At 41.7% G+C, this 27,122-nt stretch overlaps 2 protein-coding genes across 2 annotated transcripts in view; both read right to left on the bottom strand.

Moving 5' to 3' along the window:
- Positions 1 to 11,091: 11,091 nt before the first annotated feature.
- Positions 11,092 to 13,977, bottom strand: si:dkey-261l7.2 (uncharacterized protein LOC569751 homolog). Its single transcript, XM_046372545.1, has 7 exons — positions 13,658 to 13,977; positions 13,172 to 13,398; positions 12,866 to 12,955; positions 12,554 to 12,645; positions 11,981 to 12,141; positions 11,721 to 11,834; positions 11,092 to 11,637 (listed from the first exon to the last, which is right to left on the bottom strand). The coding sequence occupies exons 2-7, from the start codon at positions 13,294 to 13,296 to the stop codon at positions 11,527 to 11,529; spliced, it is 693 nt and encodes a 230-aa protein (XP_046228501.1). The 5' UTR covers positions 13,297 to 13,398; positions 13,658 to 13,977; the 3' UTR covers positions 11,092 to 11,526.
- Positions 13,978 to 14,326: 349 nt separating this feature from the next.
- The window catches only part of LOC124050230 (pleckstrin homology domain interacting protein), a 32,959-nt gene continuing 20,163 nt past the window's right edge, over positions 14,327 to 27,122 (bottom strand). The window contains exons 24-40 of the mRNA XM_046372544.1: positions 27,005 to 27,115; positions 26,568 to 26,675; positions 25,474 to 25,598; positions 24,677 to 24,759; positions 24,467 to 24,578; positions 23,116 to 23,177; positions 22,858 to 23,013; positions 22,068 to 22,188; positions 21,845 to 21,970; positions 21,573 to 21,648; positions 21,121 to 21,180; positions 20,878 to 21,030; positions 20,225 to 20,377; positions 19,854 to 20,065; positions 19,512 to 19,753; positions 18,896 to 19,042; positions 14,327 to 18,765 (exon numbers count right to left, since the gene is read on the bottom strand). Of these exons, the coding sequence (XP_046228500.1) occupies positions 18,056 to 18,765; positions 18,896 to 19,042; positions 19,512 to 19,753; positions 19,854 to 20,065; positions 20,225 to 20,377; positions 20,878 to 21,030; positions 21,121 to 21,180; positions 21,573 to 21,648; positions 21,845 to 21,970; positions 22,068 to 22,188; positions 22,858 to 23,013; positions 23,116 to 23,177; positions 24,467 to 24,578; positions 24,677 to 24,759; positions 25,474 to 25,598; positions 26,568 to 26,675; positions 27,005 to 27,115 (2,757 nt within the window). The 3' untranslated portion in view covers positions 14,327 to 18,055. The remainder of the gene's footprint in view (positions 18,766 to 18,895; positions 19,043 to 19,511; positions 19,754 to 19,853; positions 20,066 to 20,224; positions 20,378 to 20,877; positions 21,031 to 21,120; positions 21,181 to 21,572; positions 21,649 to 21,844; positions 21,971 to 22,067; positions 22,189 to 22,857; positions 23,014 to 23,115; positions 23,178 to 24,466; positions 24,579 to 24,676; positions 24,760 to 25,473; positions 25,599 to 26,567; positions 26,676 to 27,004; positions 27,116 to 27,122) is intronic.

Here is a 27,122-nt window from a genome sequence, read left to right as displayed (position 1 = left end):
TTTCCACTTTTACAGGAACAGCAACTCATTAAATGGTTGATTTCAGATGGCAGAGTGTGAATGTTTTGAGTTAACTTTATTGATCTGTGAGCGGGACTGCAGGCCAGAGAGAAACTGACGTCCCCTCCGGCACATGGGCAGTAGATTTACACCTCTGTCATTTAAAGACACCTCTAAACCCAGATGGCCACTTGCCCGAATTCTCCTGTGCTGCCCTGGCACAGACATTATGGTAGTCTCTCCTGCACAGCAGCAAAGACGCACAAATGGCTCCAAAAAGGGTATTTTATTCACTTACCTGTATGAATATGCCGCCCTCCTCCAAGGACTGTAGTGATGCGTAACAGCCTGTTAGTTCATGCCTGGTTTACTTCAGCCTCCTTGGAGCTTCAACTCTGGTTCTCTGTTGCACATGAAGAGGTTGAGTTGCGGTCATACAGAAAAAAAATTCAAATAAATAACTGATTTAGTATTTTAATGATTATTTGACAGACTTTTCTGTTTTATTAGGCCCTATATTTTAAGAAAGATGGACAAGTTGCAGAGAATAGGGTGGCTGGAAGACAGCGATCGTTGATAACTTTTAGCCCAAAACAAAATTAATGACATGCAACCAGCTAACTGGACCACAAAAATAAAGCCAAATGATTGTATTTTTATATGACATGATTGTGAAATATGACAGTGCCTCTTCTAAGTTCTTAGAGCATGACCTAACAATGAGAACTCAGGGGAAATCGAAGGGCCTGAAAGACATCACGGCTCCGCTTAATTAAGGAGTCTTGGGTGTTTCAGATGCTGCAACTCGTATTTGCCCTCCCTTTGCCGTATCAGCCAGGGAGAGCTTGGGCCGTCTCCTACATATGACATCACTCCACGAGTATGAGCCATTTCCCATAAACCTCTATGGTCCCCAGGGTTTCCAACCCATGAGATCAGGGAATAGGCAGGATGATTAAAAAGGAGTAAGCTAAATTTTATCTTGTCCATTTCTGTTTGAGAAACCGTGAGAGCCAAACATGCAGGACATTTTGCAACCGTTGTGCTCATTTATTCATTCAAATGTCATATCTGCGTATCCCATTAATCTGTTTAGATTCTCTCTTCCGTCTCTCCCTGTATTTGTCTCCCTTTTCCCCTCAGGGCTGAAAGCTGTGAGGCTGTAAGGTCCCTCTCTTCCCACAACTGCTCTCAATCGCCCTTGTGACTGCTCAGCTGTCAATCACTTTAACATCAGACCCACACTGAGCAGATCAGGCCTGCTGGCATACACACACACACTCCCCGGCATCCACACAAAAAAACAGGGCTTGTAGGGGGAGTGGAGAGATGAAGGGGGTCCTGTCAGCACCTGCTGGGCTTCAACGGAGAATCTGCTCAGACACAGATACACACACACCCACCGCAGGGCACTAGCTGTAAACGTACCACTTTAATTTTGACCATATTTACTCAGCCTCCCCCCATATTGTCTCCAACCGCGCTGTCCCACAGTGTCAGTAGGAGCCGCTCTACCCTTTAACTGAGGAAAGCACTGGGCAGCTGAGAACCACAATGCAAAGCAAACATGTACAGAAATTACAAGAGGACACACAGGAACATGCATGTATGACAAGTCAAGGAAAAGTCTGAGGTCATACAGTTTGTCATACAGACACACAAACATATCAACACACACCTCAAGTCAGGTATTTTCTATGAGCAAGGGAATCTTACAGAAATATACAGACTCAATTTTGGAGGTCCCTTCTTATGAACGCAAAACCTCTCAATTAATTTCATCTGTTTCTGTCCAAAACCACATTCTCTCTCTCTCTCTCACACACACACACACAGATGTAACGCTTGCAGACACAACGCATGCACACAAATAGACACACAGTCCATTAGGCTCATGTGTTGGGCCCAAACCACGGCCCAGAGTGCTCTTTCATGGCTCCATCATTACATCAATAAGTCTTCACATTAATCTCAGCACAGCAGAGCACACAGGCTATTACCAGACCAGCCCTGCACCACAGAGGCTCACTCTGAAGCAGACATGGGCAAAGTAGTAGTCAAATATATTCTGGATACTTGATAAACACACAAGGCGTGCTCGGTTTGTCTCGTTTTTGCAAGGGATGTGTCCAGTATTGAGGCTGGTTAAGTTGCAGAGGATAAATTACGTATGCCTCAAGTAGTTCAAATGCATGAAACCATATCTAGATATATTTGGCCATGTGTGCTCTGAAAAGCCCTCAGAAAGACTTTAAAAGTTTTTTGGGTTTTTTTTCTATGTAGACTGCTGATTTAATACAGAGCCCAGAATTATTTTTGAGGAGCTGGTTTCCACAGTGACTAATGAGAATCTTTCGCCAAAGCCTTTTCAAATCTGTGTAATGTAAGATCGTGCCCTTTTAATGAAGCTCTTGAGAGTAGACTAAAAAAAAAAAAAATAACATGGTAACTTTCAGAGATTAGCTTACTCCATCGCTTATTATGAAATGAGCCTTTGGTCTGCAGTTAAGAGCTCCTATGAGGAAAAGGCCACATGGTTAATAATCACTAAGATGAGCTAAGGTGACTAAGACAAGGCTGCCATCACAAACACAGCATCAGTCACATTCAAAACACACACAAAAATGACATTTTTTGTGCAGTACAATGTGTATCAAACACACACACACAGAGAGAGAGAGAGAGAGAGAGAGAGAGAGAAAAGGAAGAAGGGAAACTGAGTGGAAGCAAGAGGAGGGGTGTTTAGCCCTCTTCTGTCTGGACAGGAAATGGGTTCGTTAACCCTTGACCCAGGGCCACTATGCGGCTGTGAGTGGGTATGTGTGTTTATCCTGCCTTAGAACAGGTTCTTTAAGACACTGGTTTGATGGACAGATGGTCCTTGTTGTCCTGGCAGTTCATGCAGGTGCGCATGTGTGGGGTTTCCTGCCCTAAGGTGCCCAAGGGCGATGGGGTGGGGGTGCCAACGGGCAGCAGAGCAACGCTGCTCCCAAGAGGTAAGAGGAAGCATGGAGAAGAAAAAGAGTTGGAAGAATGAGGGAAGGTAGGATGAATGGAGTGGAAAGGAGAAAGGAGAGAGAGAGCGTGGTAAGCTGTAAAACTTTGGAGGAGCGTCCACTTTTATCACCCTGGATCTGTTCTCGGATGAAAAAAAGCTGTGAAGTATGTTTTTCACTCTTCTCTCATTCCCTGCCATAATAAGAGAATTAAAGAATATTGCCTCAGAAACCTCCGCTGTTCCCGGAATGGCAGCCTCAGCTCAGATGACCTCAGATATTGTTCCGTTGTATTCTTTTATTCTTCTTTCAACATTGCGGACCGCAAATGTGAGGCAGGAGGAGGGAAGAGGAGGTGCAGCGTAGAGGGAGTTGAGCGGTAGGGCCAAGGGTCACTGCTCAAGATTCTCCCCTGAAGGCAAGTCCGCTGCAAACGGGGCAATAATAAACGTTTGGCGTTTTGAGTTTCTGAAACCCACTACCCTGCCCCTCTGTCCCCGGTCCACTGACTGCAGCTTCTGTACCAAAATATACACTCAGGTCCATCAAAGTTTGTATCAAAAACTTAGCATTTATGTCAGATGCTTAACTCAAACTGTCTTGTCTGCATGTACAGACAAAAATGTTAATGAATGTGTTCTTGCTCAGCAGTGCAGTACAAACTAAGTTGGCAGATTCTTTTGGGTTTATTGAATGCACTATTATGGTGTGGTCTTATTAGGCCCTCTTAGCTCTTGCAGGAAGAGCTACACGAGAGAAAATGTGTATTTGGAATATGTAATTTGCACAGATTTAAAACTTTAGATTAACTGAGGATATCCTGACAACATTGATGTCAATCAATTTTAGAGCAAATTTGACATCTGACTGAAGTGTATTTTGTCCTCCTATACCTACAAAATAAACATTTTGGAAAAAAAAACACAACTTCTCTGAAAACTAATGACAGCAAAACCCCAACTGAACAAGAAAAAAAATGCAATAATAATAATTCAAGTAACCAAGAAACACACCCATACACAGATATGGCCTTGCACACACACACAGACACACACATACACACACACACAGTTCGGCAGGGTGGAAATATGTCTATACCACCCGTCTAATCCCAGGCCTCGCTGTCTGAGTTGTTTGTTTTTGTGTTTACTCTGGAATGTCAGACATCCGAGGACACAGCGGAGAGGAAGGTCAAAACCACAACGCTCCAAAGACTCAACAAACATTATTAAATTCTAATTTGTTATAAAGGTTTGTGGAAAGTAGCGTAGTGAACCCATTAACAATTTCTCTGGTTATTTTCATGTCCTTAAAGGTCTTCATGCACATTAAATCTAACATACACACGCTTGACAACTACGATGGTCGGATGATCGGTTGGATCTCAAGCAAAAAGTAAGCGTATCTTGCAAAGAAACGACTACAAGAAGTGACGCAGTACCACACGAAGCTGAATATGGGTGAGTGACTGAGGAAGAGAGGGCTTAAAAGGTATTTGAGAGTTTAAGTTAGACAGGGTGAGAAGGTATGACTAGACCCTTTAAAAAGTAGTATTTAAAATAGTACTTTTTGGAGATAAATTGTCGTTTTGTTTGAAAACGTCCGCCTGAATGAAAATCAAGCATTTTCTTGTATTTTGTGTACAAAACATCAATTTCTATGAACAAAAATCATGAAGATCGTGAATCAGACTCTCGAGAAATAGAGCTGTTGCTGTTTGAGAGGTTTGATGCTGAAACACAAATCTTTATAAAATCATACTTTCCAGTTCATGTGTCAGAAAAACAGCTTGATCTATTGTTTGGAATAGAGGAGACGAAGAGGAGGAAGGAGGGAACAAACAGAGACAGAGTGCTGAAAGGGTTGTTAAGTGTGGTAGATCTTTGGCTCTAAAAAAAGACACGATTTCTGTAGTAATAATGAACTTTGTGGGGAAAATCGCTGAAGCCTCCATGAGGGAAACATATGACTGAGAGTGTATGTGTTCTTCAGTGTGTGTGTGTGTGTATGCTGCGCACTCATTAGTGAAAAGCCTCAGCGCAGACTAGCTCCAGTTACAGTAGTAAACGCTGCCTTTGAAGTTTTAATAGAGCCCTGAAACTCAACCAGGCCTTAAAAAACACAGATCTGCAGGAAAGGGGGGAAAAAATGCACAGAAAGAGGTGGAAATGGTCAAGAACAAACCACCCAAAATACATGTAAACGTATGAGCGGAAAAGGTGAGACATTTAATCATTTAATGATGAGCAGCAACACGGCTACTACAATAATCTGCGCTCACAAAATGTTTGAACTGACCCGAATCAGCACAGTGGCCATTAATACTAATGAAGCACAGCATATATAAACACACACCTGCTGACCTGCCTGACGGACACATTCAGCTCTCTGAAGTGGGCAAAAACAGTTCTCAAAAATTCTTTTTCATCATCATCATCACTATTAGGGACACTCCTTAGCCCAGGCACCTGTGTGTGTGTGTGTGTGCCACAGTAATTAAAACACGCAGACCTCTCTGTGAATGTGTGTTTAAGTGGGTGGGCATTTATCACGGTGAGTGTCTGTGTTGCAGAATCTTCTGGCATGCATTGCAATAAACAGATGTTGAGTCTTTATGAGGTCTTTACAACAGGTTCAGTGGTGCCCCAGAGTTGTCTGGTGTGTGTGTGGGTGTGTGTGTGTGTAAGCATACATAGACTTAACATGGAAACCCCTCATCAGTGAACCATAAAAGAGACCGCAAGTGGAAATGAACAGGAAAGGTGCGGTGATCTTCCCAAAGGTTAATTTTAATCATTTCAATAATGCTGCTTTCATAAGTGTGTTGTCACAGTTAAACAGAGGCTAATCAAGTCGCAGTAAATGTTAATCTCAGTATTTTAATTTTCTGGTACTTCCTCTCCACCATATTTTGGAGGCAAATATTGCACTTTTTACTGAAACACATCTATTTAATAAGTTTAGTTTAGTAGATTCAGATTATTCAGCGTTGACGGGCTCATGATGGATAACACAGTCAGTGTTGTCAGAAGGATACAGCATAGAAAACACAACACAGATATCAGAAAAGAAAAATGCTAAATAACAAACCAATAATCAGCCAGACTTGTCACAGCAGAAAAAGCACAGTTGTCACTGATAACATTAACAATGGCGCTGTTTTTTTTACATGTCGAGCCAGCATGCCTAACACCACAACACAGTGCATGATCGTTATTAATATAAATAAATACACCTGCGCTTTCCCTGCTGTGACAGATGAAAATATCTGCAGACACATAAGGTCTGTTCAGTGATGGGAATGAGAAGGGCTGCGGACAGGACTGTTTATTTGACTACGAGCTGTTTACAGAGATGGACGCTGTGGAGCTGAGCCGCAGCATGAGAAAATACCTCCGATAATATACTGACATGTAGAGACTTCAGCAGTGAACTCGCCTCCTTGCTCCTCTCTCAGGACCTACGGGCATCACTCCATAGCTAATGACAGGCATTCACAATTAAGTGTCAAGTCGGCTAACTCCTACTGAAACATTTTATGAGCTATTCTGTTATAGTATCCCATCCAATGATATCTAATCTTTGCTTTCACTTGCTTTCATTTTGTCCATCTGGCCCTGGGATCATCATGATTTAAGGCAGATATGTCATGCTATCCAAGTTTTAGGTAATTATCAAACCACCAGTTATTTAGAAATTGCACGCTCCCACCATGATGCGATGGGAATCTTTGTAGAAGATAAACATTTTCTCAGAGGATTAAGAAAATCTGAAAGAATGTTAGAGAATGCTAAATAACACTTTTTTCATTTAAAAAAAAAAAAAAAACAGAAAAAAAAATTAAAAAAGGAGGGATGGCTGAGCAGTAAACATGCTGGCCTTTTTTTCCAGCAACAACTATCTTAACAAACAGTCACATTCACACATGGCAACTGCCCAGTACAACCGCCGTCTTCAACTAGAGACCTCTGAGCGGCTCCACAGCACTGAGGGTCATAGCTACCACTGAGGACACTGAGGTCACGTCCTCAATATTTATTTATTTTTTTTTGTAGTTAACGTTCAACAATACATCTACATCATCATTTACATTTTATGCACTGATTCCAGAATTGTTAGACTGAGTATATTTAAATTTGACCACTTTTAAGTCCACAAATAATAAAAAGCCGTGGAACAGCAATTGGATTTTCATGATGAGAAACAATACAAAGAAAGTAAAATTTCACAATTAACAGTACAAGAAAAGAAAAAAAATAAATCCAAGAGCATTCAAGGATCTCTAAAAGTCTGGCTTCGCCCATGAATACAATTGAAACAAGCATGACGAGCAATTTTATCTCATTCACATTCCCCTTGTGCATGGATGAGAACAAACAAAAACAGTTTGGGCACCATCGGCTTTTGTGCAACATGTCCTTTTTAAATTCATGTGCAACCCATCTCAGCGCAGGTCACAGTGTACAAATGTTATGACCCTGTTTATGCTCATGCTATAATTACACAGTTGTTAAAACTCAACTTTTCTTAAAACTATGAAAACCAAAAAACATAATGACAGAGTGAAACAGAGTTCCTTCATCTAATGAGCAAGAATTTGCAGCTCGACTTATGTGCCGACTATTAGCCCGCGAGTTCGGAGCACCTCCTGCTGATGAAACAATGATCACCACCTGAACCTATTGTTAAACAGAACTGAATACTGTTGGTTTTATAACCAATAAAACTGTTCATCGGAAGAGTCTGGAGACGTAAACAATGAAAATCTCCATTTATTGTGTTTTCTCATTCTTTCAGCATCTGTTTTTAACAGGGAGGGAGATTTGTGAAGGGAAATAAAAAATGAAACTTGACTTTTTTTTTTTCCTTTCACAATAAAGTCCTAGACAGATGACAGCTGTGGACACACAGAGTGCACGCTGCATGTTTTATCGCCTTCACCCATAAATAAAAGACGCAGAGTGGAAGAAATACAGTCAAAATATACGCTTTATGGCAATGGGCACAGGAGGGAGTCTGGAGATTTCTTGGACAATATGAAAATAAAACTGCAATAAAACTGCATGGGCCTTGATTGTGGTCTATGGAGAGACATGGAGGGCCTCCAATACGGCTAACTTTATTACTTCATCTGAGAGAGCAAGAGAGACATCAACAGATTCAGAGACCATTACAGTCAAATCTTTTTCCCTAAGTGGCCACAGTCTCCATCGAAGGACCCCCAGACCCTTTTCACCCAACATCCAGGGACACAGTGGAGGGCAAAACCTCCTCATTTCAGTTTACCAAGCTTTTATTTATGCAATCAACCCTTTCTTTTGGTTTAAACAAATCTTTAAAAACATAACTTAACTGGCAGGCATCACAGTAAATACTATTAAAATGATGGGAGTTATATAAACATCGGGGTGGGGGGCGGATGCTGTTAAGAGCACAATGGATTCTTATGAACGGTAACCTTATGACTTTGGCCAACTGAACAAATAATTTACCGCCACTTTCATTTACCCACAACATCACAACAACCAGATATATTGCTCTAAAAAGAGACAGCAGAGTCAGAAAAAATCTGAATGATTAGAGCAACAGATAGATAGGAAGTGGGTGAAAATAGTCTGCAGGCTCCTCAAAGAAAATGCTCTGGACGTCCATGAAAATGTAACAGTAAAGGGTGCCCTCTCTTCCTCATTCTCTCTCATATGAAAATAGCCCGGTGTAGAGCACTGCATCTTTCTTGGCTGGAGCTGCTCATCAGATCTAGAGTTTCACAGAGCGTAACGGGGGACCGGTGAAACCAGAGACAACAACAACAAATATGGCCTTGTATTTTTAGGTTGTGATTATAAAGCCCATTTCACAGCTTAATACTCCAGGGAAACCAAACAAACTTTGTTGTTAAAAAAAAAAAACGGGTCCAGAATTGGATCAAATCTCTGCTGCTCCCAAATAAAAGAAGAGGGCACATAATCGGTCTACAGTACATGGAGTGAGACTGCTGTTTAATGTGCTTCCAAAGAGATACATTAAGCACAATGCAATCTTTATGCAAAATAATATTTTCTTTACCAATTTCACATACACTGAAAACCTAAATTTGGATTATTTTGTTATGGTATGTTTCTCTTTTCTATTTCTTTTAGGATATTGTGATTGTTATTATCTAAATACTTAAGTCCATAAAAGGTCTTCTGACTCAAACACTTAAACTAATGTGAGGAAACTATATTAATTAAATATAACGTTGACCTATTTACGCATTTGTTAGTAATTGAAAATTGCAATATAACACACAGTAAATAAATACAGTTTTCAATTGTTATTATTATTATTAGCCCCCTCCTCCAAGGGAGGCACTTAAATATTTGTTAGAACTACTCAAAACTGGTAGGAGGCTTTTTAGATCTTAAATAAGAAAATACTTCAAAAGTATCTAGACTTCTGAAGACTATGCTGTGAAATACTTCATACTATGCCATTATGTTATACTTTGTTGCCATCTGCTGACCAAACAGAGATGCTGATCCCCGCAATCCTGCAATGTACTAAAAGATATTAAGGAAGCATATAATCCTTTTGTACATTTTCTATACCAATGAAAAACCTTGAGCTCAACACAGACCTTTATGCTATTATTTATGCTAGTATTTTTGCTGCTAGTACAATTCAAAATGTCTGCCATGATTATTGACAGAATGACAGAACATCTCATTAATGCTTAAAAAACTTGTTAAAAAAAACTAGGCGAGTTGCTAGAATTACTACTATTAGGAATATAGAAGTAAGGTCCTAAGTCCTAAGCCATGACTGAGGGATGTTTTTTATTTCATGTGTCTAAGCATTGTTTTTTGTTGTGGTTTTATATATATATATATATATATATATATATATATATATATATATATATATATATATATATATATATATATAAATCCTGCATAACATACCTTTAAGAAAACACAAAGCAAACAGACAAAAATACAAGCAAATAAAGGAAATCTTCATCACTTTGACAGCATGTGCACTACAAACACACACAATACAACTAAATAGACAAACATACTGGAAATTCTCATAACACAAGTGAAGGGGACAGCAAAGTGATGGACCCGGCTGGGACACGACTGTTATCGCCTGCAGTTCGCAGCCGTTTGGGACTCATCCTGCTGCTGAAGCCAGCTGCCTGTTTGAGCTGTCTGTAGTGCACACATTGCCAAACTGATAAAGATGTGGAATTGCTTGTGTCACGTTTTCTTCAGTTGCAGTGAGTTGAGCTCTCTTGTCTACCATATTTTCTGTTTCTATGCTCACTGCTTACTTTAAGGTACTTAATTTCACTTTGCTTGCGGTATTGAAATATTTTTTGTCACTCATTCATTGTGCTTAGACATTATGGCATCAGCGACATGAACTGCATCTTAGTGAGGCAGCTTATGCATGAAGAGGGAGACGAGTACTGCCTGAAAGCCGAGGTGGAGTGTTTGGTCAAACAATAACGATATTCATGCTGTTCATCTTTCACATACACTACAACACACATGTGCATTGTGCTGGGTATTACAATGAAACAAAGTATTCCCAAAGGCTGTGGTCACTTTCTCAGATTTGGAAGTATACAGATTACTGTTGCAGATGCCGGATAGTGTTGTGTACGTGGGAAGACCACAGTTCTATCACAGCACTGAATGCCTGAGTCAAGTCAGTTATTAAAAAAAAAAAAAAAAAATCACACATCCCAAAAGCACTGTAACATCCGGATGGACTCCTCCTTATTTTGATGAAATGCAGTAATTACAATGCCGTGTATTTATCTGTGAGTCTCTGGGCATCAAGCATGTGCGTCAGCAGTTCAGAATGCGCAGCAGAAGACCTGCGAGGTCGGCAGTTTCTGCTACTGATCAGTGAGGAGGATACAAGGGAGCGGAGGAATGAGGATGAGGATGATGGAGGCACAGAGCAAGGTGCTGCGCTCTTTTCTGACTTTTTTTTGTAGACCCACAGTTGCAGTCACCTCACGGGTGTCTGTGTCCTTCAGGCTCACTGGAGAAGCACTCTGAAGACATTTGTCACGGACACATTAAAACCGAAGAGCACATTGTCACAGTTTTAAGTATTTTATTGCTGGGTTGTCATGGCTGAATGAAAGTGCACTTTTCCAAGATTTCTTCCACCTCAGCAAAACACACAAACTACACAGATGTAATAAGCAGTAATTTCAAGCGTTCATTATCATTTAACTTAGCTCTAATCATTCAAACCTGTCTTTAAAGAGCACTCCAATGTTTCGTTAAATGTTTATCTGTTTTTACTCTTTACTTCATTTTGGCACATGAAATTATAATACTGTATATATTTACATCTCAAACAAACAAAAGTTGGAGAGCTAGGAGCTGTTACTCCAAATCAGCAAAAGATGCCCTCACATCGAAGTCCAGCAAGGAGGGATTTGAAAATTATCTTTGATCTACTCAAATCTTGGCTTTTATGACTACCAAGGCATTACTTCAACAGTAAACACGTTAAAGCCAAGCAGTCAGACATCCTCATTCGCATCCTCGGGGTAGAGCTCTCTGAGCCAGGGCTGCATGACGAACCGCTCCCCATCAAAATGTGTGAAGTAATTCTCCAAGGTGGGAATGTCCGGCTAGAAACACCCAACAGTGAGTCTGAGATGTACTGAATGCGTGCAATTGCGTGTGTTTACGTGGCGGGATTTTAAATACATACCCTCATCCCAGTGATGCGCTCAAGCTGTGTCTGAGGCAAGTATCCAACTAACACAGAGGAGGGTCCAGGCCCGCTGAACAGCACTTTATAATGAGGTGTATTCTCCGCTTTGACCTGCACGCAAATATATGGAGTCACAGAAGTGACAGAGCTGGCTAATGTTTAACTTTCCGTTACTTGTTTCAATTAGAAAATGTCCATGAGTTTGTGAAACAGAAAGATAAGAAGCAGGAGTGGTGTGTAGAGTTGTGGCTGCTAACCTCAGAGCTGGAATACATCCTGTTGATCCACTCCTGAGGGGCTCGCAGCTCAGGGTCCCAGCTCACCACCACCCCAACCATATGGCCCTTCCTCTCTATCACCACCTCTCCAACCCGCAGAAACACATACGGAGGACGAGGGCTGCGCGCTGTCTTGGAGGCTGCAGGAAGACAAACGAGAGAATTCTGTGTTGCATTCTGATAGAGTCTGCTGCTTATTCACAGGAAAAAAAAAAAGCAACATAAGTCTGTCAGTCTAATCTTCATGACACACTGCAGATGAGCATATGGTTCAAACTCAATAAATTTTACTTGCTTTTTTTATTGTAAATTAACTGAGAACCTACTGAAAATATGCAAAAAAAACCCACTACAAATATTTAATTTTCACACAGTTCGGTTTTTGTAAGAACCTAAAAGAGGTGAGTGTAGTCAGCAGTTGTACGCAGCCCACATGATTAACACAGGATCAACAACATAAAGACAGAAGCAAGAGAGTGACAGGAGACGTGGGTTAAAATACAGATAACAATGTAAAAAACTAATCTGTCTTTCTGAAAAATACTCACAAACCTCCAAAGAATCCCTCGTCATTGTCAAAAAGCATGGACTCTATGGCAAATGATTGTGCCAGCTGGTCCTCCTGCCCCAAGCCAACCCAAGACCTTTGGAAAGCAAAAATAATGTCATTTAAGTGACCGGGCTGGGTGCATTTCATTGTTGCCACCAGAACCTGAAACATTAGAAATCACTTTTAAAGTGGAGATATGTTTTATAGGATGGTAATTGATCATACAAATGAGCATAGTGCCTTTGGATGTCAAAACAAGAGTGTGATTCAATCAACCACGGTCTTCTTTTTAACCACAAAAGTCCCATACTCACTGGACTTTGGATACCTGCTGGCTTGCCCAGTCCATCCAAGCAGTGCCATTGAGGTAAGATGTTCTCCACTCTTTCCAAATTCTAAGCAACCTGAAACACCACAGTTATTGATTAATTCTAGACAAACGCACTGTATAATTCCTTTAGGGACGCATAGGGACAATAATGCATACGAATAATTTCAAACGCCATTTATTGAACGATTCACCCGCAATTCCAAAGACTTTCTCCCTTTAATACAAAGTGCATACACCCTGCACTGACGCATGTAAGGGCAGGAACAGCACCTTTACACAGGGATCCTACCGTGCGGTCGAGTGGTAGCGCTGCGCCGCCGTGGAGCCGCTCCAGCGGGAGATGAAGTACTGCGCGGGAACAGCGGAGAGCAGCAGCGCGAGCTGCAGCGTCGCGGCGGCCGTCAGCTGAGGCATGATCGCGCAGCTGTCACCTGGGGATGGAAACGCGCGTCAGGTGGATGTGGAACGTGTGGGAACCAAATCGAAATCAGTCCAAAGTCGACGTGGAAGCCATGTCTGTAAAAGAAATGACACAAAGAGCCTTTAAGTTCCGGTACAGAGCCCCTTATGTAGTGAAATGACACTTCTGGACCACGTTTTTTGTTTTAGTTCTTATGTTGACGGGCATAATGCTAGTGTGGCTCGACCTCAACTTAGGGGAAGTACGCTAAAACTTAGGTGTGCTACAAAATATGGCGCTGCAGAAACTTCTCGGATATGCTAGTTAAAACGGCGTAATTGTCAAATTGGTATTATTAGTGATTGTGACGCTTACCTCGTATTAAAATCCAAAGGGTTTTCTTCATCTATCTGCCAAACATTGCGTTTGAGAGTCTGTTTTGTGGCTTGAAACCAGAGCAGTGTGACACGGTTTCACTTCTGTTTTATTTACACAAATCATATGCTCTCCCATGCCTCAACCACCTGTATATTTACATGTTTCGTAAAAGTCACACAGGTAGTCTGCCCAATCGCCACAGCCCACGCACAAACCGGCGGACCTTTAGCGGCTAGCCACGTCAGGAAGAGCCGAGCTCGTTTGCCTCGGACGGGGAAGTCGTTCTTCCGGCAGTTACGTTGTGGCAACGCAAGGTGGGAGAGTTTTTCATTCAGTCAGCATGTGTGCAACTGCCTGTACAGACCTGACTGAACTGTCTCCGTCGTATTATTTTTAATAGGTTGTGTACTACCATATTTTTTTTTTTCATTTTTGATATCAAATAAATCAACCAGAAATAAAACATATGCTTTTATTTTGAAAAAGACCTCACATTCTGTGAGCCGTGAACCCCTTAATATGATGAAAAAGGATTTAAACCAAAAAACAAACAAACAAAAAAACACAACCTACGGACAAGAAGGGATTTTCGATTCAATATACACACACATATATATGTATATGTGTACACACACACACACATAGATACCAACAAACAACAGGAAGTAAAAGTGCATATGGAAACACAACTGTTTATTTACTTAAAATATTGGTATGAACTAACAGGACAGCAGTACTCCCCTACACATACATTCTATCCTTATGCTTTTTTTGCATTAATTCCTTTATATATATAAAAAAGTATCCAAACTAACAAAGACATCCTCTTCAATCAGTTCACATGAAACAGACCCCCTTCCCGTTCTGTTCTTTCCCATCCCACGCCCACTGGTGGCTCACATGCAGCTATTTTACACACACACGCACGCACACACACACACACACACACACCTTTAACCTCTGACCAAACACTGATGTCTGGTCAGGTACCACAAACAGCACAACTCTGCCACACTTTAACACAGGCCTGTGGTAAATGTTGTGTGTACACGAGCTCCAAACTGCAGTGCGGGGTTCCCGTACAGGAAGAGGGCTGGTTTGAACTGCTGCTGAATCAATGATTCAGAACCTCTCAATAAAAATCAACTTAAATCCACCCTCTGAAGCACTGGGGACAGATGTGGATGGTCTGAACTAAAAATGGGAATGAATGAATACAACTGTTCTTGTTTATAAACCAGTGACTTGCTTTTAAGGCCCCTATGAAACGATTAGAAGTTGTACATTATTATTAACGCAGTTAATGTAACCTGACCAGCAATACTAAATCAGCTCTTTTAACTTGACAAATTTGTTAAATACAGACAGAGCAGGTGATCTGCCGAGGAGGGGGCAACAGCAAAATAAACAAATCTGATGTCAACTTTGATATGACAGCTCCATTCCCACTTCGACTGGACTAACGAACATCCCTGCCTGTCCCCTTACAGATGGGGGATACAATGGCTGCTGTGTGACAGACCAAAGGCAAGGTTAGCCACCGATCATTCCCGATTCAAAATGGGCATATCAACGGCAAGGCCCAGCAAACACCTGGGATTCTCAAGTTCTGTGTTTTTTAGTTGGCTTGTGTAAACATCATGTTAAAAAGTGAGCTCACACCTCCGAGTTCAAAAGGACTGGAATTTAAAATTTTATTTCCACACTCTACTCATGATAATCTGTGCCTCTATGTAAATATGATTATTTGTGACTGAGAAAAAAAAATCCCAAACCTTTAGGTGCCTATGAAGAATTTATCTTTACCCACAAAATGCATAGCTTTGTGAGCAAAGGTGATTAGTTTCCTATCTTTAATATAAAACTCAACAATAATAATTACTTTTATACCAACAGTTATTTGTGGAGGAAGGTGTCAGTGTTTTAGGCTGAAATAAATCTCTTGAAATACACAATATAAACAAATCTTTTGTGAAGTAAATATAAGACAAACTGTCGTTGTTAACTGTATCCTCAAATAAGCGCAAGGAAGTACGACCCATTCTAGCTCCACAGATCTAGCCGCTGAGATGTTGTCCTGTACGGGAGGGACACAGACAGAAAACAGCTGACACATTATATGTACGCGAGCTCACATCACACTAACTGTGGAGACAGTAAAACTGCTGTTGCAGAAAATAAACACATTCAAAAGCCATGTTCTAAAACTTCAGTGCCCAAAGACAGAATTTGGCATCGACAAATCCATAACAATAAAAAACAAAACAATGATGAACAGATGAGATATATGTTCTATTATATGTGACAAGAACAACCTATGAAATGAACACGGTGTATATAGATGCTACTGTCCAGTTCTCCCCAATCAAACAAATGACACAAGTGGCTGATTTTGGCAACCAGTTGCTCTGTGCTGGGGTGAAAACAGAAATATGATAAAAGTGGAGGCTGTCATCTTTATGAATTCAGTCCATTGGTTGTGTATACAGACAGAGAATGACATATTTGTCTCTAGTCAGACTATTCATTTTTCAGTCCTTTCTGTCTACCATATGCCCTCCGTACGAGCCTGTCAGGTCCAGTCCGGTCCCCGAAGTCCAGTTCTCTGAACCCAGTGACAAGCAGGAAGTACACCCCACCCCACCCCAAAAAAGGCCCCAAAAGCAGAAACCAAGGAGTCGATATGCCAGAGTAGCGAAGGCACACAATCAGAAAGATGAACGTAAGACTTGTCTCTCTCTCTCTCTCCCTCTCGGCTTTCCGTCAAAATTTAGTCCGATCTGGTTCGATCCTGTTCGCCCAGGCATGAGAAAGTGCTTGAACATGCGAGACAGAATTGTGTGTCTATGTGTGCGCGTGTGGTCAGAAACATAACAACATTTAAAAAGTTGTTTGTTTTTTTTTAACAATTTTAAAATACACAGGGTTACTCCCTACAACTGCATTGATAACCAGTCTGTGGTAAGTGCATCTCAAAGCTAGTCACCCAAAGCTCCACTGGCTGTACCTTAGGTATAAACTGACAATAGGTTGGTTATAGGATAATATATTGACATGAATAATGGTTTTACAACAACAGTAAAGTCTTTTTTCAACAGCTATAAATACATTTCTTTGAGAGGTTTCACAATGATCAAACTGTATGCCACTGTTTGTACGCTCAAAGTGAATGACACACTCAGTTGTGTTATAAAAACACACACGCTCCTTCAATTACACACGCTCGCATAGTTCATACACATACAGGCACATGTACTTTGCAGGGCAGAGGCCAAGCACACTTATACACACATGCACGCGTGCCCCCCATCACACACACACACACACACACACACACAAAGACATAAAGGCACAAGGTATTGCTAATGTTGAGGACATGTTAAAACATGATCTATCAAGACATAATAACTGACCCCTTTCACCCATGCATCCTTTTTTGTCCTCCTCACAGTAAAAACAGCTTCTAGGGGAAAAAAAAGCTATTTTTTTTTCTAATTAACATGCAAAAAAAAAAAACACGCACACATCCACCCACATCAACAGTAAACAAAAGCTACAGATCTACAGTACCAACAAAGGTACACCATTTGGTATTTTAGCGCAGACGGACACGCTCAGGTCAGCCAATGTGTAAGACTTCCGAAAAAGGAGAGCCGATCATCACGTACAAATCTTAGAAAAAGCAGGGGGGACATTTGTATAAAAAAGAGCCGGAAAGGAGCAGGAACAAAGAAGAAAAGGGGGAAGTGAAAGACAATATCAGGCCAATGGTCTGTAATCCATCACAGACCTAAAAATTTCAGCTCAGTGAATGTCACTGACCTACCAAGCAGAGATTGAAAAGTCCTCAAAAATAGCAGATAAGATGCATCCAGCTCTCCTTGTGATTTTTTCAAGTACTAAAACTGTTCAACTACCGTTTAGCCCAGTCTGACACCAACAGTGTTTGAGTTCAGACGGAGGTGAAGAGTGGTTCACGGGACAGGAGGACAGTCACAAGACCACCAGCGTAGGAGTCACTGAGCTCCTGTGGGATCCAACATGGACCAAGAATGTTGGAGGAGTTGGAACCAATGAACATGCGTTGTCATAAAGCCATCAGCTAGCGTAACGATGTACTCGCTGGGCTGAGAGGAAGGAGGAGTGGACAGATAACTGCGCTGTTGTGTCTCTCAAAGGCCACAGCTTTGACTAGCAGCAGCTGGACTAGCAGCTCTCCACACACACACACACACACATATGCGCACAACAAATGCATACAACACCAAGCATGACCTCCTCAACTCAGTTCCCCGCTCCTTCAAAGCATGAGCTGAGAAATCTTAGTCAGATTTCTTCTTCGTCATGGCAGCCAGCTTCCTCCTCACATCCTGTGTGTCTGCTCCGTTGTCTCCGTTACCAGCCTATCAGGTTTGCTTTGGCCTTTTCAGTCAGCTTGCGGACGCGTCCCTTTGAGGAGGTGCCAAAAGTGATTGATGAGTCCTCAAACAGCAGCTGCCTCTGCTCCTCCTCAGAGTCCTCCTCCATGTACCAGGCAGACCGTCGGCCCTGATTACGCGTGCGCATAGACCCTCCTGCTCCATCACAGGCCTCCTCCTTTGGAGACTCCTTCCGACTGGATCTATGAAGAGCAGGTGGGGGAGGAGGCGTGACCTCCTCGTTGGCTCTCCTGCTGCTCCTCCTCAGTGGTGAGGGCTCAGGTGACTCAGCAGGAGGAGTGGTTTCATCAGTTCTTACCGCTCGGGGCCGCCCACGCCGTCTGGGAGTTGATGCCAAACCAGAGTCCGACAGCACAGATGTTTCCTGCGCGGAAGACGTCCCCCCTTCATCTCCCGTTGATTGGTCGAGCTCATCATCAGGGGTGGAGCTCCTGTGGCTGCCGCTTTTTTTCATTTCCTCCAGCTCCTGTTTGCTCTTCCGGCCTCTCTTCTTGCCAGGAGGGCGGCCCCGGGGTCTGGAAGGACTCCCTGGGGTAGTGGCTTCTGGAGGACTCACTGGTGGATCTACTCTGGATTTCTGCCCCTTCCTCCCTACACCCAGGGTCACATGACTACTGTGGCCATTCAGGTGGACTGTGCCCTGAGATGAAGGACTCGAGGGAGAATCTGAGAGGGAAGGGCATTGATTTACAGGACAAAAGGAAGAAATATATATCAATAGTAGAAAGGTGACATTAAACTTAAGACATAAACCTACAGCACTGCCGGGTCATTTCTATGTGACACTGTCTCTTACCAGGTGTGTGTCGTACAGGAGTCTTGAGTTTCCGTCGCGTGCTTCCTCCACTGCTACTTTCCACAGCTGGAGAGGGTGTCACCTTTTCGGGGGCCGGTGGCGTTGAAGCTGTCATAGAGTTATGAGCTCTCAGAGAGCGAGTAGATTCTGTTGATGACAAAGAGACATGCAACAAGTAAATAAAACATGTCAGATGTGGTCCAGTTCCTGAGGATAAATTCTGTTTCCGCTAAATGAGTAAGGTGTGAGCACGCATGACCATGATTAAAGGTACCAAAATATATCTACCAGTAACTCTAAAGCTCTCTAATTATCTTATTTAATCCATACAAAAACCAAAGTGTAAAAATAACATTATATGGTCTCAAAGGGGACTACGTGTCAGACTATTTCCTGGTTGGGTGCATTAACTTCCTGAAGTTTTGTTGACACTGTGAGGTTGTCAGGAAACTAAGCAAATGAGTTCCTCTCGAAGGTTTCATATTTGGCATACAAATATAAGACTGGTGTCTATCATCTAACAATCAGCAAGAAAGCGAAAGTGTATTTCCCCAAATGTCAAGCTATTATTTTGCTGTTGCTCTTAGTGTGCATTTACTTGTAAAAATGATCTCACCTGCTGCGCTCTGTGGGTTGCTAGCGGCAGTATGTGAGGAGGATGATGAGGGTGGAGTGTGTGCAGAATGGCGTGCAGCACTTCGTGTACGCCCTGTAGCCTGTGTGTCTGCCTTCCCGTTGACCAGCTGAGGGGGCTGCTTGGGGGGGACACTCTGCCTCAGAGAGGAGGGTCGTGAAGGAGCTGGCGATGGCTCTCTTTTCCCAGTCACCCTGGATGATACACGTCTCTTCCTCTCTGGGCTAGTGGCAGAATGGGAGGAATAAATACAAAAGATTATACTTAACGGGTAATAAGAGGAAAAAAAAAACAGAAATAAAATGTCTTTTGCCTTTCTTGTACCTAGATGCAGTGCTGCTAGTTGGAGAGTCGCTCCTCCTCCTTCTTCTCTTCATTGCATGTCGTGTCTGTCTGTCCGTAGTGTGTCGTGTCTGTCTGTCAGTGCCCTGTCTGGTCAGTTTATCCGTCAGGCCGTGGATGGCCTTATAGTCAGTCAGGATGGAGCTGATGTGCTCCTCAAACAGTGCAGAGAGCCTCAGACTCATACTGTAGATCTGGAGACGACATAAAGGATGCACTGATTCAACTGAATTTTACTTCATGTGCTCATCAAACCATGAAAATATGAGAGCACTACAAGGTATATTAAGTTTACTAGACATTTTACAGACCATGTATGTGTGTGTGTGTGTGATTGCATATATGTGGCTCACCCGGGACTTCTTACTGGGCGTGTAAGCTTTGGAATTGCTGAAAATGAGCCGGACATCTTTGCAGAGCTCAATGGGAGACTGGTACTTTCCTTCTGTTAGCGTGTTGAGCACAGTGCCAAAGTCCATCGGTGAATCGACTATTTGCAGGTAGTCCTGGGGGAGGTGGAGGGAAGTTGTGACATTTCAATTACAGGTTTCAAAAGATTGAGAACATAAAGAGGAGAGCAGAAGAGAGTGGGAGAGGGTGAAGACATAAGAGATCTGGGGGTTTTGAGGTTTCACTTTGAATGGACTGGAAAAACCCGAATGCACAGCAAAAGAATTCCAGTCTTCTTCTGTACACAAGAATTGTAACTGAAACTGTGAGTCTGTTCACACTGCTTCTCCTTAACAATTTTTCCATTACATTTGGTGTTCATTACAAATGCTGAATGAAGAGGTCCGTTCTTCAGTCTGAGCAATCGCATTCAAATACCAGTACTTGTGTAACTGAATTTCAGCCACTTGTGCCACAGCCAGACTGTGTAGCAAGATTCAAGGATCGCAAAAAGGTAAACGAAAATGCTGATTAGTGAGAGCCTTATGTTTCTGAGGAAGGTCACATGCACACAATACTGAATAAAGAAAGCAGTAAAGGGTTTTTGATTAGGTACCGGGTATTCCTGTAGATCCACAGGTTCCCTGAAGGGCTCGGAGTCTTCACACTGAAAGATGAGATCCAGCAGCTCCTTACAGCGACCCTTCCATGCATGAGGGTCGTATGAATGGGGTCGCGTTCTCAATTGGCGGCGCATGGGTTGACGACCCTATGAAGAAGTAAATGTGCTAGCTGAGCAGTTTCTAATGTAAGACCTTGACGTTTTGTGGGAACACACTGTTGCTGTCAGATATGTTACCTTATGGTTTCGTGTAGATGTTCCAGGAGTATTGGTATCTTCATCCTCCTCATCTTCATCCTAAATATAAAGGAAAAGGGGAATTCAATAAAGGTAACATATACAGTATTATACAATAGAACATTTCATTATTTCCACTCATTTGGGAACTTGGAAATTGGAAATTAATGGAATTTGGAAATTAATACTAATAACAGCAATATTTTAAAAATATAATTGCTACTTCTTATCTCTGCTGTAATTTATGCAATATACAATATCCAATTCACAGTATTATCTTGGAATTAAGAAGAAAACTGAGTAGTAAAAGTGAATTTTTTTAATACAATTAGATAAATAATATTTTGGCCCAGTGGGTATGTAATATCAGTCATTAAGTACGGTAAACAACACAATGTTCACACCAATTTTAAGATAAACTGCAGTGTACACATGTAGATGTGTGAACACACCTCATCTTCAGAGTCGGAGAAGACAGCCTTCTTCATAGTTCTGTAGAGGGGCATGATGTCTGTCAGACTTTGGTCCCTGAAGCAAAAAAAATGAGGAGTGGACAGAAATTCTTTTATATCCGTCATGTCTGTCAACATGGAAAATAATCTTAATTGTTATCCTGACACTTTGATCAGTGATTTTTTTAAGATGTGGCTTAAGACTGAACATCATCTGATAAACGTTCTGTTAACAGACGTACAGGTGACTGAATTCATGGCAACATACTCACTTAATGAATTGCAGCATGAGGTCAGAGACAAACTTGGCTGTAGTGACAATGAATGATCCGGGCTCGTTGAACGTTTGGGTGTTGTGTTCAATATAACGAACCTCCCACATCAGAGAGGACAGTCGCCTGGAAATAAAAATATAAATGTGATACTCTCGCTCACACACACAAACACATATACACACACTGTACACACAATCAAACACAACCTGATGAGAGGTACCTGTAGAAGCGGTTCACCAGCCTTTGCCGTATGGTGCTGAGGTCAGTGACGTAGGCCACTACTGTGCAGTATGTGGGGTAAGCTTGTAGGTCCACTGGAAAGGCAAATGGTGCTGCAATATCTGCGGGTGGCAAGTTTGGTCGGTGGATGAAAGACAGGTTATTAATAGAAACACATCTGTTGTAAGAGACAAAGGTGAATATCTGGTCCATATGACACGAAGCTCCTTCCAAATAAAGCAACCTGCTTATGTCACATGTTACATTTGCAATGCTAACTTCATGCGTAAAGATTTTCCGACTTATTCAGATTATTCTTACCCAATCTAAAATGCACCTGCAAGAGTTAATATGAATCCTGTCCTGTAAGCCAAATGCAGCATGAGGCGTAGGAGTAACAGGGAGAGATCTAGAAGGACTGAACTATACTGGATGCTGGTGCTTGTGTGCGTTAAATCCCCAAACTGTCACTAGAGGGAGCCCTCAGACCAACTTTCCACTGACAGGATTGCAGCAATATGAAGCATGCACGTAATATGACATTACATCACTTAACGGGAATTTGAGCAAGCACCTCAATATGTGGCTCAAGCGTGTTAGCAGCTCATTACTTTTAAAATGTGATCTGTGGCTCTGCTGGGCTCATGCTGGTGAGCTAAGAGACGTGACTCATGTTGCATAGGGTCATTCTGCCACCACTTTACGAGAAATGTGCCCTCACGGCTGAACTTCACAACCCTGCTTATATGACGTGAGACTTTTATTTTCACAGACACTTGACGACGTCATACCGAGTGTGCAGAGCTGGTCGATGGCTTTGATGATGCGTTCACACTCCTCTGCGCGTGTGCGGCAGCCCCATTCCCCGTCCAGTGGGACATACAGCAGCTCCTTATGTTCTTCTTCTGCCAGTGGAACGCTCATGCCCAACTCATCAGGGAATGTGGCTGTACAGGGACAAGGAGACAGAAGGGGAAACAGATAGAAATCCATCAAAATAGTGACTTTGTAAGGAATTTTTAAATGCGTGTACACTGTGTGTGACCTACCATCATCAGGGATGGGCTCCATATCCCAAGGACTCATCTTCTCTGTGTCTCCATTATCCCAGCTGGATGAAAGACAGTGTTGATATAAATCATCAACATCATCTCATCTCTGTCTTTGTGTTTATAATTTTTTGTCTTTTGCACAGGTGACATATTTCAAGCACCAACATCCTAAAGTGGATGTCATTCTCTATCATGGTTTTTCCAAGCATGTGTGACTATGAGAACTCACTGCTGACAAGAGAAAGTAACCCAAACAGACAATATGCTTACTAATGTTTCAAATTGGAATGTCACTGCAGATGAAAGTACAGCAATAACAAAACAAAGGGTATTATTATTCTGTGTCATTGTAAATATCTAATTCAAACCGTCATCCAGGACTGCTTCATCACGTTTCTTGAGTGATTCACGCCATGAGGTGTTTGTGCAGTTAATGAGTGTTGTGAGAGGAGGTGTCAGCGGCATAATCACAAGGAGCTATTTGTCTACATTTGCCTGGAATTTCTCCAAGCAGACAAATCCCTGGTACATGTAAAACACTTTAATGAAACGGTTTGTCAGTGTTTGAAGTCGGCTCTCAAATTCATCCCAGGACTCACAAAGAAACCAATGGCCATACTATACATGAAACGTACTAGGAGTATTGGGAACAATGTTTTTACACTTTTATAATGTAGTAGCCAGCATTGCTGATTTTGAAACTCACAACAATTTCCCATACTCACAGAACTTCAATAGTTACATTTTTGGCTATTTTTTTTTTCTTTAATGCTACGTTACGGGGTTGTGATCATAGTTTTCCTTGCTGAGTATGCTCTATATACTGTATAATGTTGTACTATGAGGGTAATAATATGCTGGTTGTCTGGTAGCAGAAATGTTCTGATATGTCATGATAGCTATCATGGCATAGTTATATATGTTAGATTTTGTTGTTTCATTTCAGGGATTTAAATAAACCACTGACGCTAACCTGCAATGCTGCAACTACTGCAAAGTATGCAATTCTGATTGTCATCATTACCTTGGAATCTGACAACAAACAGCATGACTCTACTTCAGTCTACTTCCTCTTCTTCACCATCTCCAGGGAGATTTCCTTGACTCATTTTGGTTTTGTTTATGCCAATTCTGATTCCCAATCCTGCACTTCCTGTGGACTGTTTGTGACGTGGGCTTAAGCAGGCTTGTTACTTGTTGATGTCACTTAGGGAGAAATTAGGAACCCTTGATCTGACGCAAAAGATCTCCTTATTAATGAATATACAACAGATTTATTTTTAAATAAGTGAAAATGAGATTTGTAGTGCTTGGGGTGTCGATTTTAGAGTAAAATCTGTGAACATACCAGACATTGTAACACTGAAACAGGCTGTCAGGATACTGAGGCTGGAAGGGCTCCTGGCTCTCGATGGTCCCAAACCACCAGGCATCGTCAATCACTGACCGAAACCTGTCACCTATACACACATCACAGTTAGTTTAGATCATCACAAAAAAACAACAGCTGACCTCATAAACTCAGCCAAGTCAGACTGCAAAGGCACAACTGGCTAACCTATTCGCCACTGCCTCTTTCTGGCATTGTCAAACTGCTGCCGCAGTACCAGGAAGTCAATGACATCAGGCATGTCATGGTACCTGCAACAAGATAAAAATGTACACATGAAGTCATAGGCTGGAGCAAAGCAATGAAGGAATAAATAAAACAAGTTTATAAAGAGTATAAATTGGAGCAATGTGGCGTAGCAGTTTGTCATCCATCGAAACAGTCTTGTTATGTCATGTTTAATGGGTAGTGTGAATCGTCTCACACTACGTGGACACATGATCTGCATAATTGTTGTGAAAAAGGTGAAAACCAGACTGAAAAAGGACAACTAAAGATCTCCTGCACATCTATTATTGTATTAAGCCATACAGTGCAGTTCTCTAATGTGTGCCTGACAGAAAAAAAAATACTGCATTATTATCCTCAAAACACTACCCATTAACTCTCCCTCATCAAAAATTCCAGGATATATGAATATGCTAAAAAAAATTATTTTACAAGTGTAAGCATATTCTCCTGCTTTACTGTAAAGTCCATTCTCAGTGTGGGCTCACTGGAGACTTCAAGTTACCACATCACACTTGTGTCTGCTAAATATTGGACCAGGATAGGCTTCCAAGCCAGGTCTGATGTCACACATCATACTTGTCTTAAAATTAGATTTTAAATGAGCACAGAGAAAATTTACAATTTTCAGAAGGAATGCATAGTCAGACTCTGCACATACAACATTCTACACAGTGAACATTCAAACATTCAACTGTAGGAACAAGTTGAAGGATCTGTCTCACTGGGCTGCTTACTTCATAGAGAAGGATCCTCCAGTCAGTTTGCCAGTGTCAGGGTCCAGGAAAGAAAGCTTCAGACAGCACAGTGTGGGCAGGCCAACCTCGTACTTGATACCAACTATCTTCATCAATTCTTGCTCCTGAACACCACCAAATTAAAAGAAAAAGGATGCAAATTAATTAACTTATTAATTCACTTTTTCAGTGCTGTGTATTAGGAGAGTGAGTGCCAGCAATGCTAAAGTAACTTTATCAGTTGAGAAAAAAGAGAAACTGGAAAGAGTAATACTTCAGTGCTACTAAACCTGTTTGTTCAAATTACAAAAAAGAAAAAAGTACAGAACACTGCAATTCACACGCTACGGGCAATACACTCAGAAGGATGCAGCACACTGTGCCTGCGATGCATTACGAAGTGCTGTCTGCACAGAAATTGCTATTTCTACCTTCACACGTAAAAAAGAAATGAAAAAATGCAATCTCATAAGCTGTTACTTTCACGTGTTTTAGAGGCAGCTTCATACACAGGGATGAAACTTTGTTCTCTGCAGACATTTTTCTTTTAGTTACATTTTCAGGGCAGAAAAGGAATGAAAACAAACATGAAAGCGATATAGAAGAAATACCAGATTCAGGTCTGCAAAATAAAGACTGTGTTGTGCGCAACAGTGAATGATGACATCGATGTACCTTGAAATTTCATAGCGATTCCTTGGAATTGCTTTGCATTCTGAGCAGGACTGTGTCATTTTGTTCTTTTCAGCCATTACTTTGGAAACTCTGCATGCTTAAAGGACAAATGTCACTGAAAGTATTACACTGTCAAAATGTCAGCCACGATGTAAGAACCCAAAAAGGATCTGATATGTGAAGTTCACTACACTTCTATCAGTTCTACAAATCCATCAATTTTTCACTGCCACTTTACTTTTGTCTTCTTAATGAATTGCTGTTAACTTCGAGTGCAAAAAATGTATTGCCCTCCTACTGAGCTTTGATTTCTGATTTTGGCACTACTGTGATTTTTATCAGCAGTTGTGGGTGGATCTTATGAGAACTGTCTCTCTTCAGAGAGTCTTCAATCCATCTTTGTCACATTGTTTTCTTACCCGTAGCTCCATCTTGTGCCAGGGCTGCTTCTTAGGATTGATGCTGTAAATCTTTTTCTGTTTGGCCATCTCCACATAGGCTTCATGCCCCTGTCTGAAGTAGTAGACCTGCACACGCATACTCATATATCAATACAAATATACCAAAACAAATGTATATTGTAGATTTTTCTGATACACACTGCATATTTTTCAGGAATGTAACTCTACTTAAAATTTTTTCTTTTCAGAAAATTTCAACTGCTGGGGATGGCATTGCCAGTCTGTCAGACAGTGATTCCTTGAGTGTAATTGGCATTACAGCCTCATGGGGCCGCTAAATTTAGTGCAACCTTTTAGTCTTGTTGCTATGTAAAACATGAGCCGGTGTTTTGGTATGAGCAGACATGTGGTGCACATGTGGTGAGGACACTGTAACAGAAACGGCCGCCCCGTACCTCATCTCCCATCTGGGGTATGTAAGGACATCTGCGAGGGACAGTGTCTGTGATCCAGGAAGAGGGAAGCCACTCCTCCAGAGTTAGCCCTTGATCCTGAAGCTCTGTCCTCTGAGTG

Source organism: Scatophagus argus, chromosome 19 (assembly GCF_020382885.2).
Source record: "Scatophagus argus isolate fScaArg1 chromosome 19, fScaArg1.pri, whole genome shotgun sequence".
Classification (NCBI taxonomy): Eukaryota; Metazoa; Chordata; class Actinopteri; family Scatophagidae; genus Scatophagus; species Scatophagus argus.
This window is presented reverse-complemented; position numbering and strand designations above follow the sequence as displayed.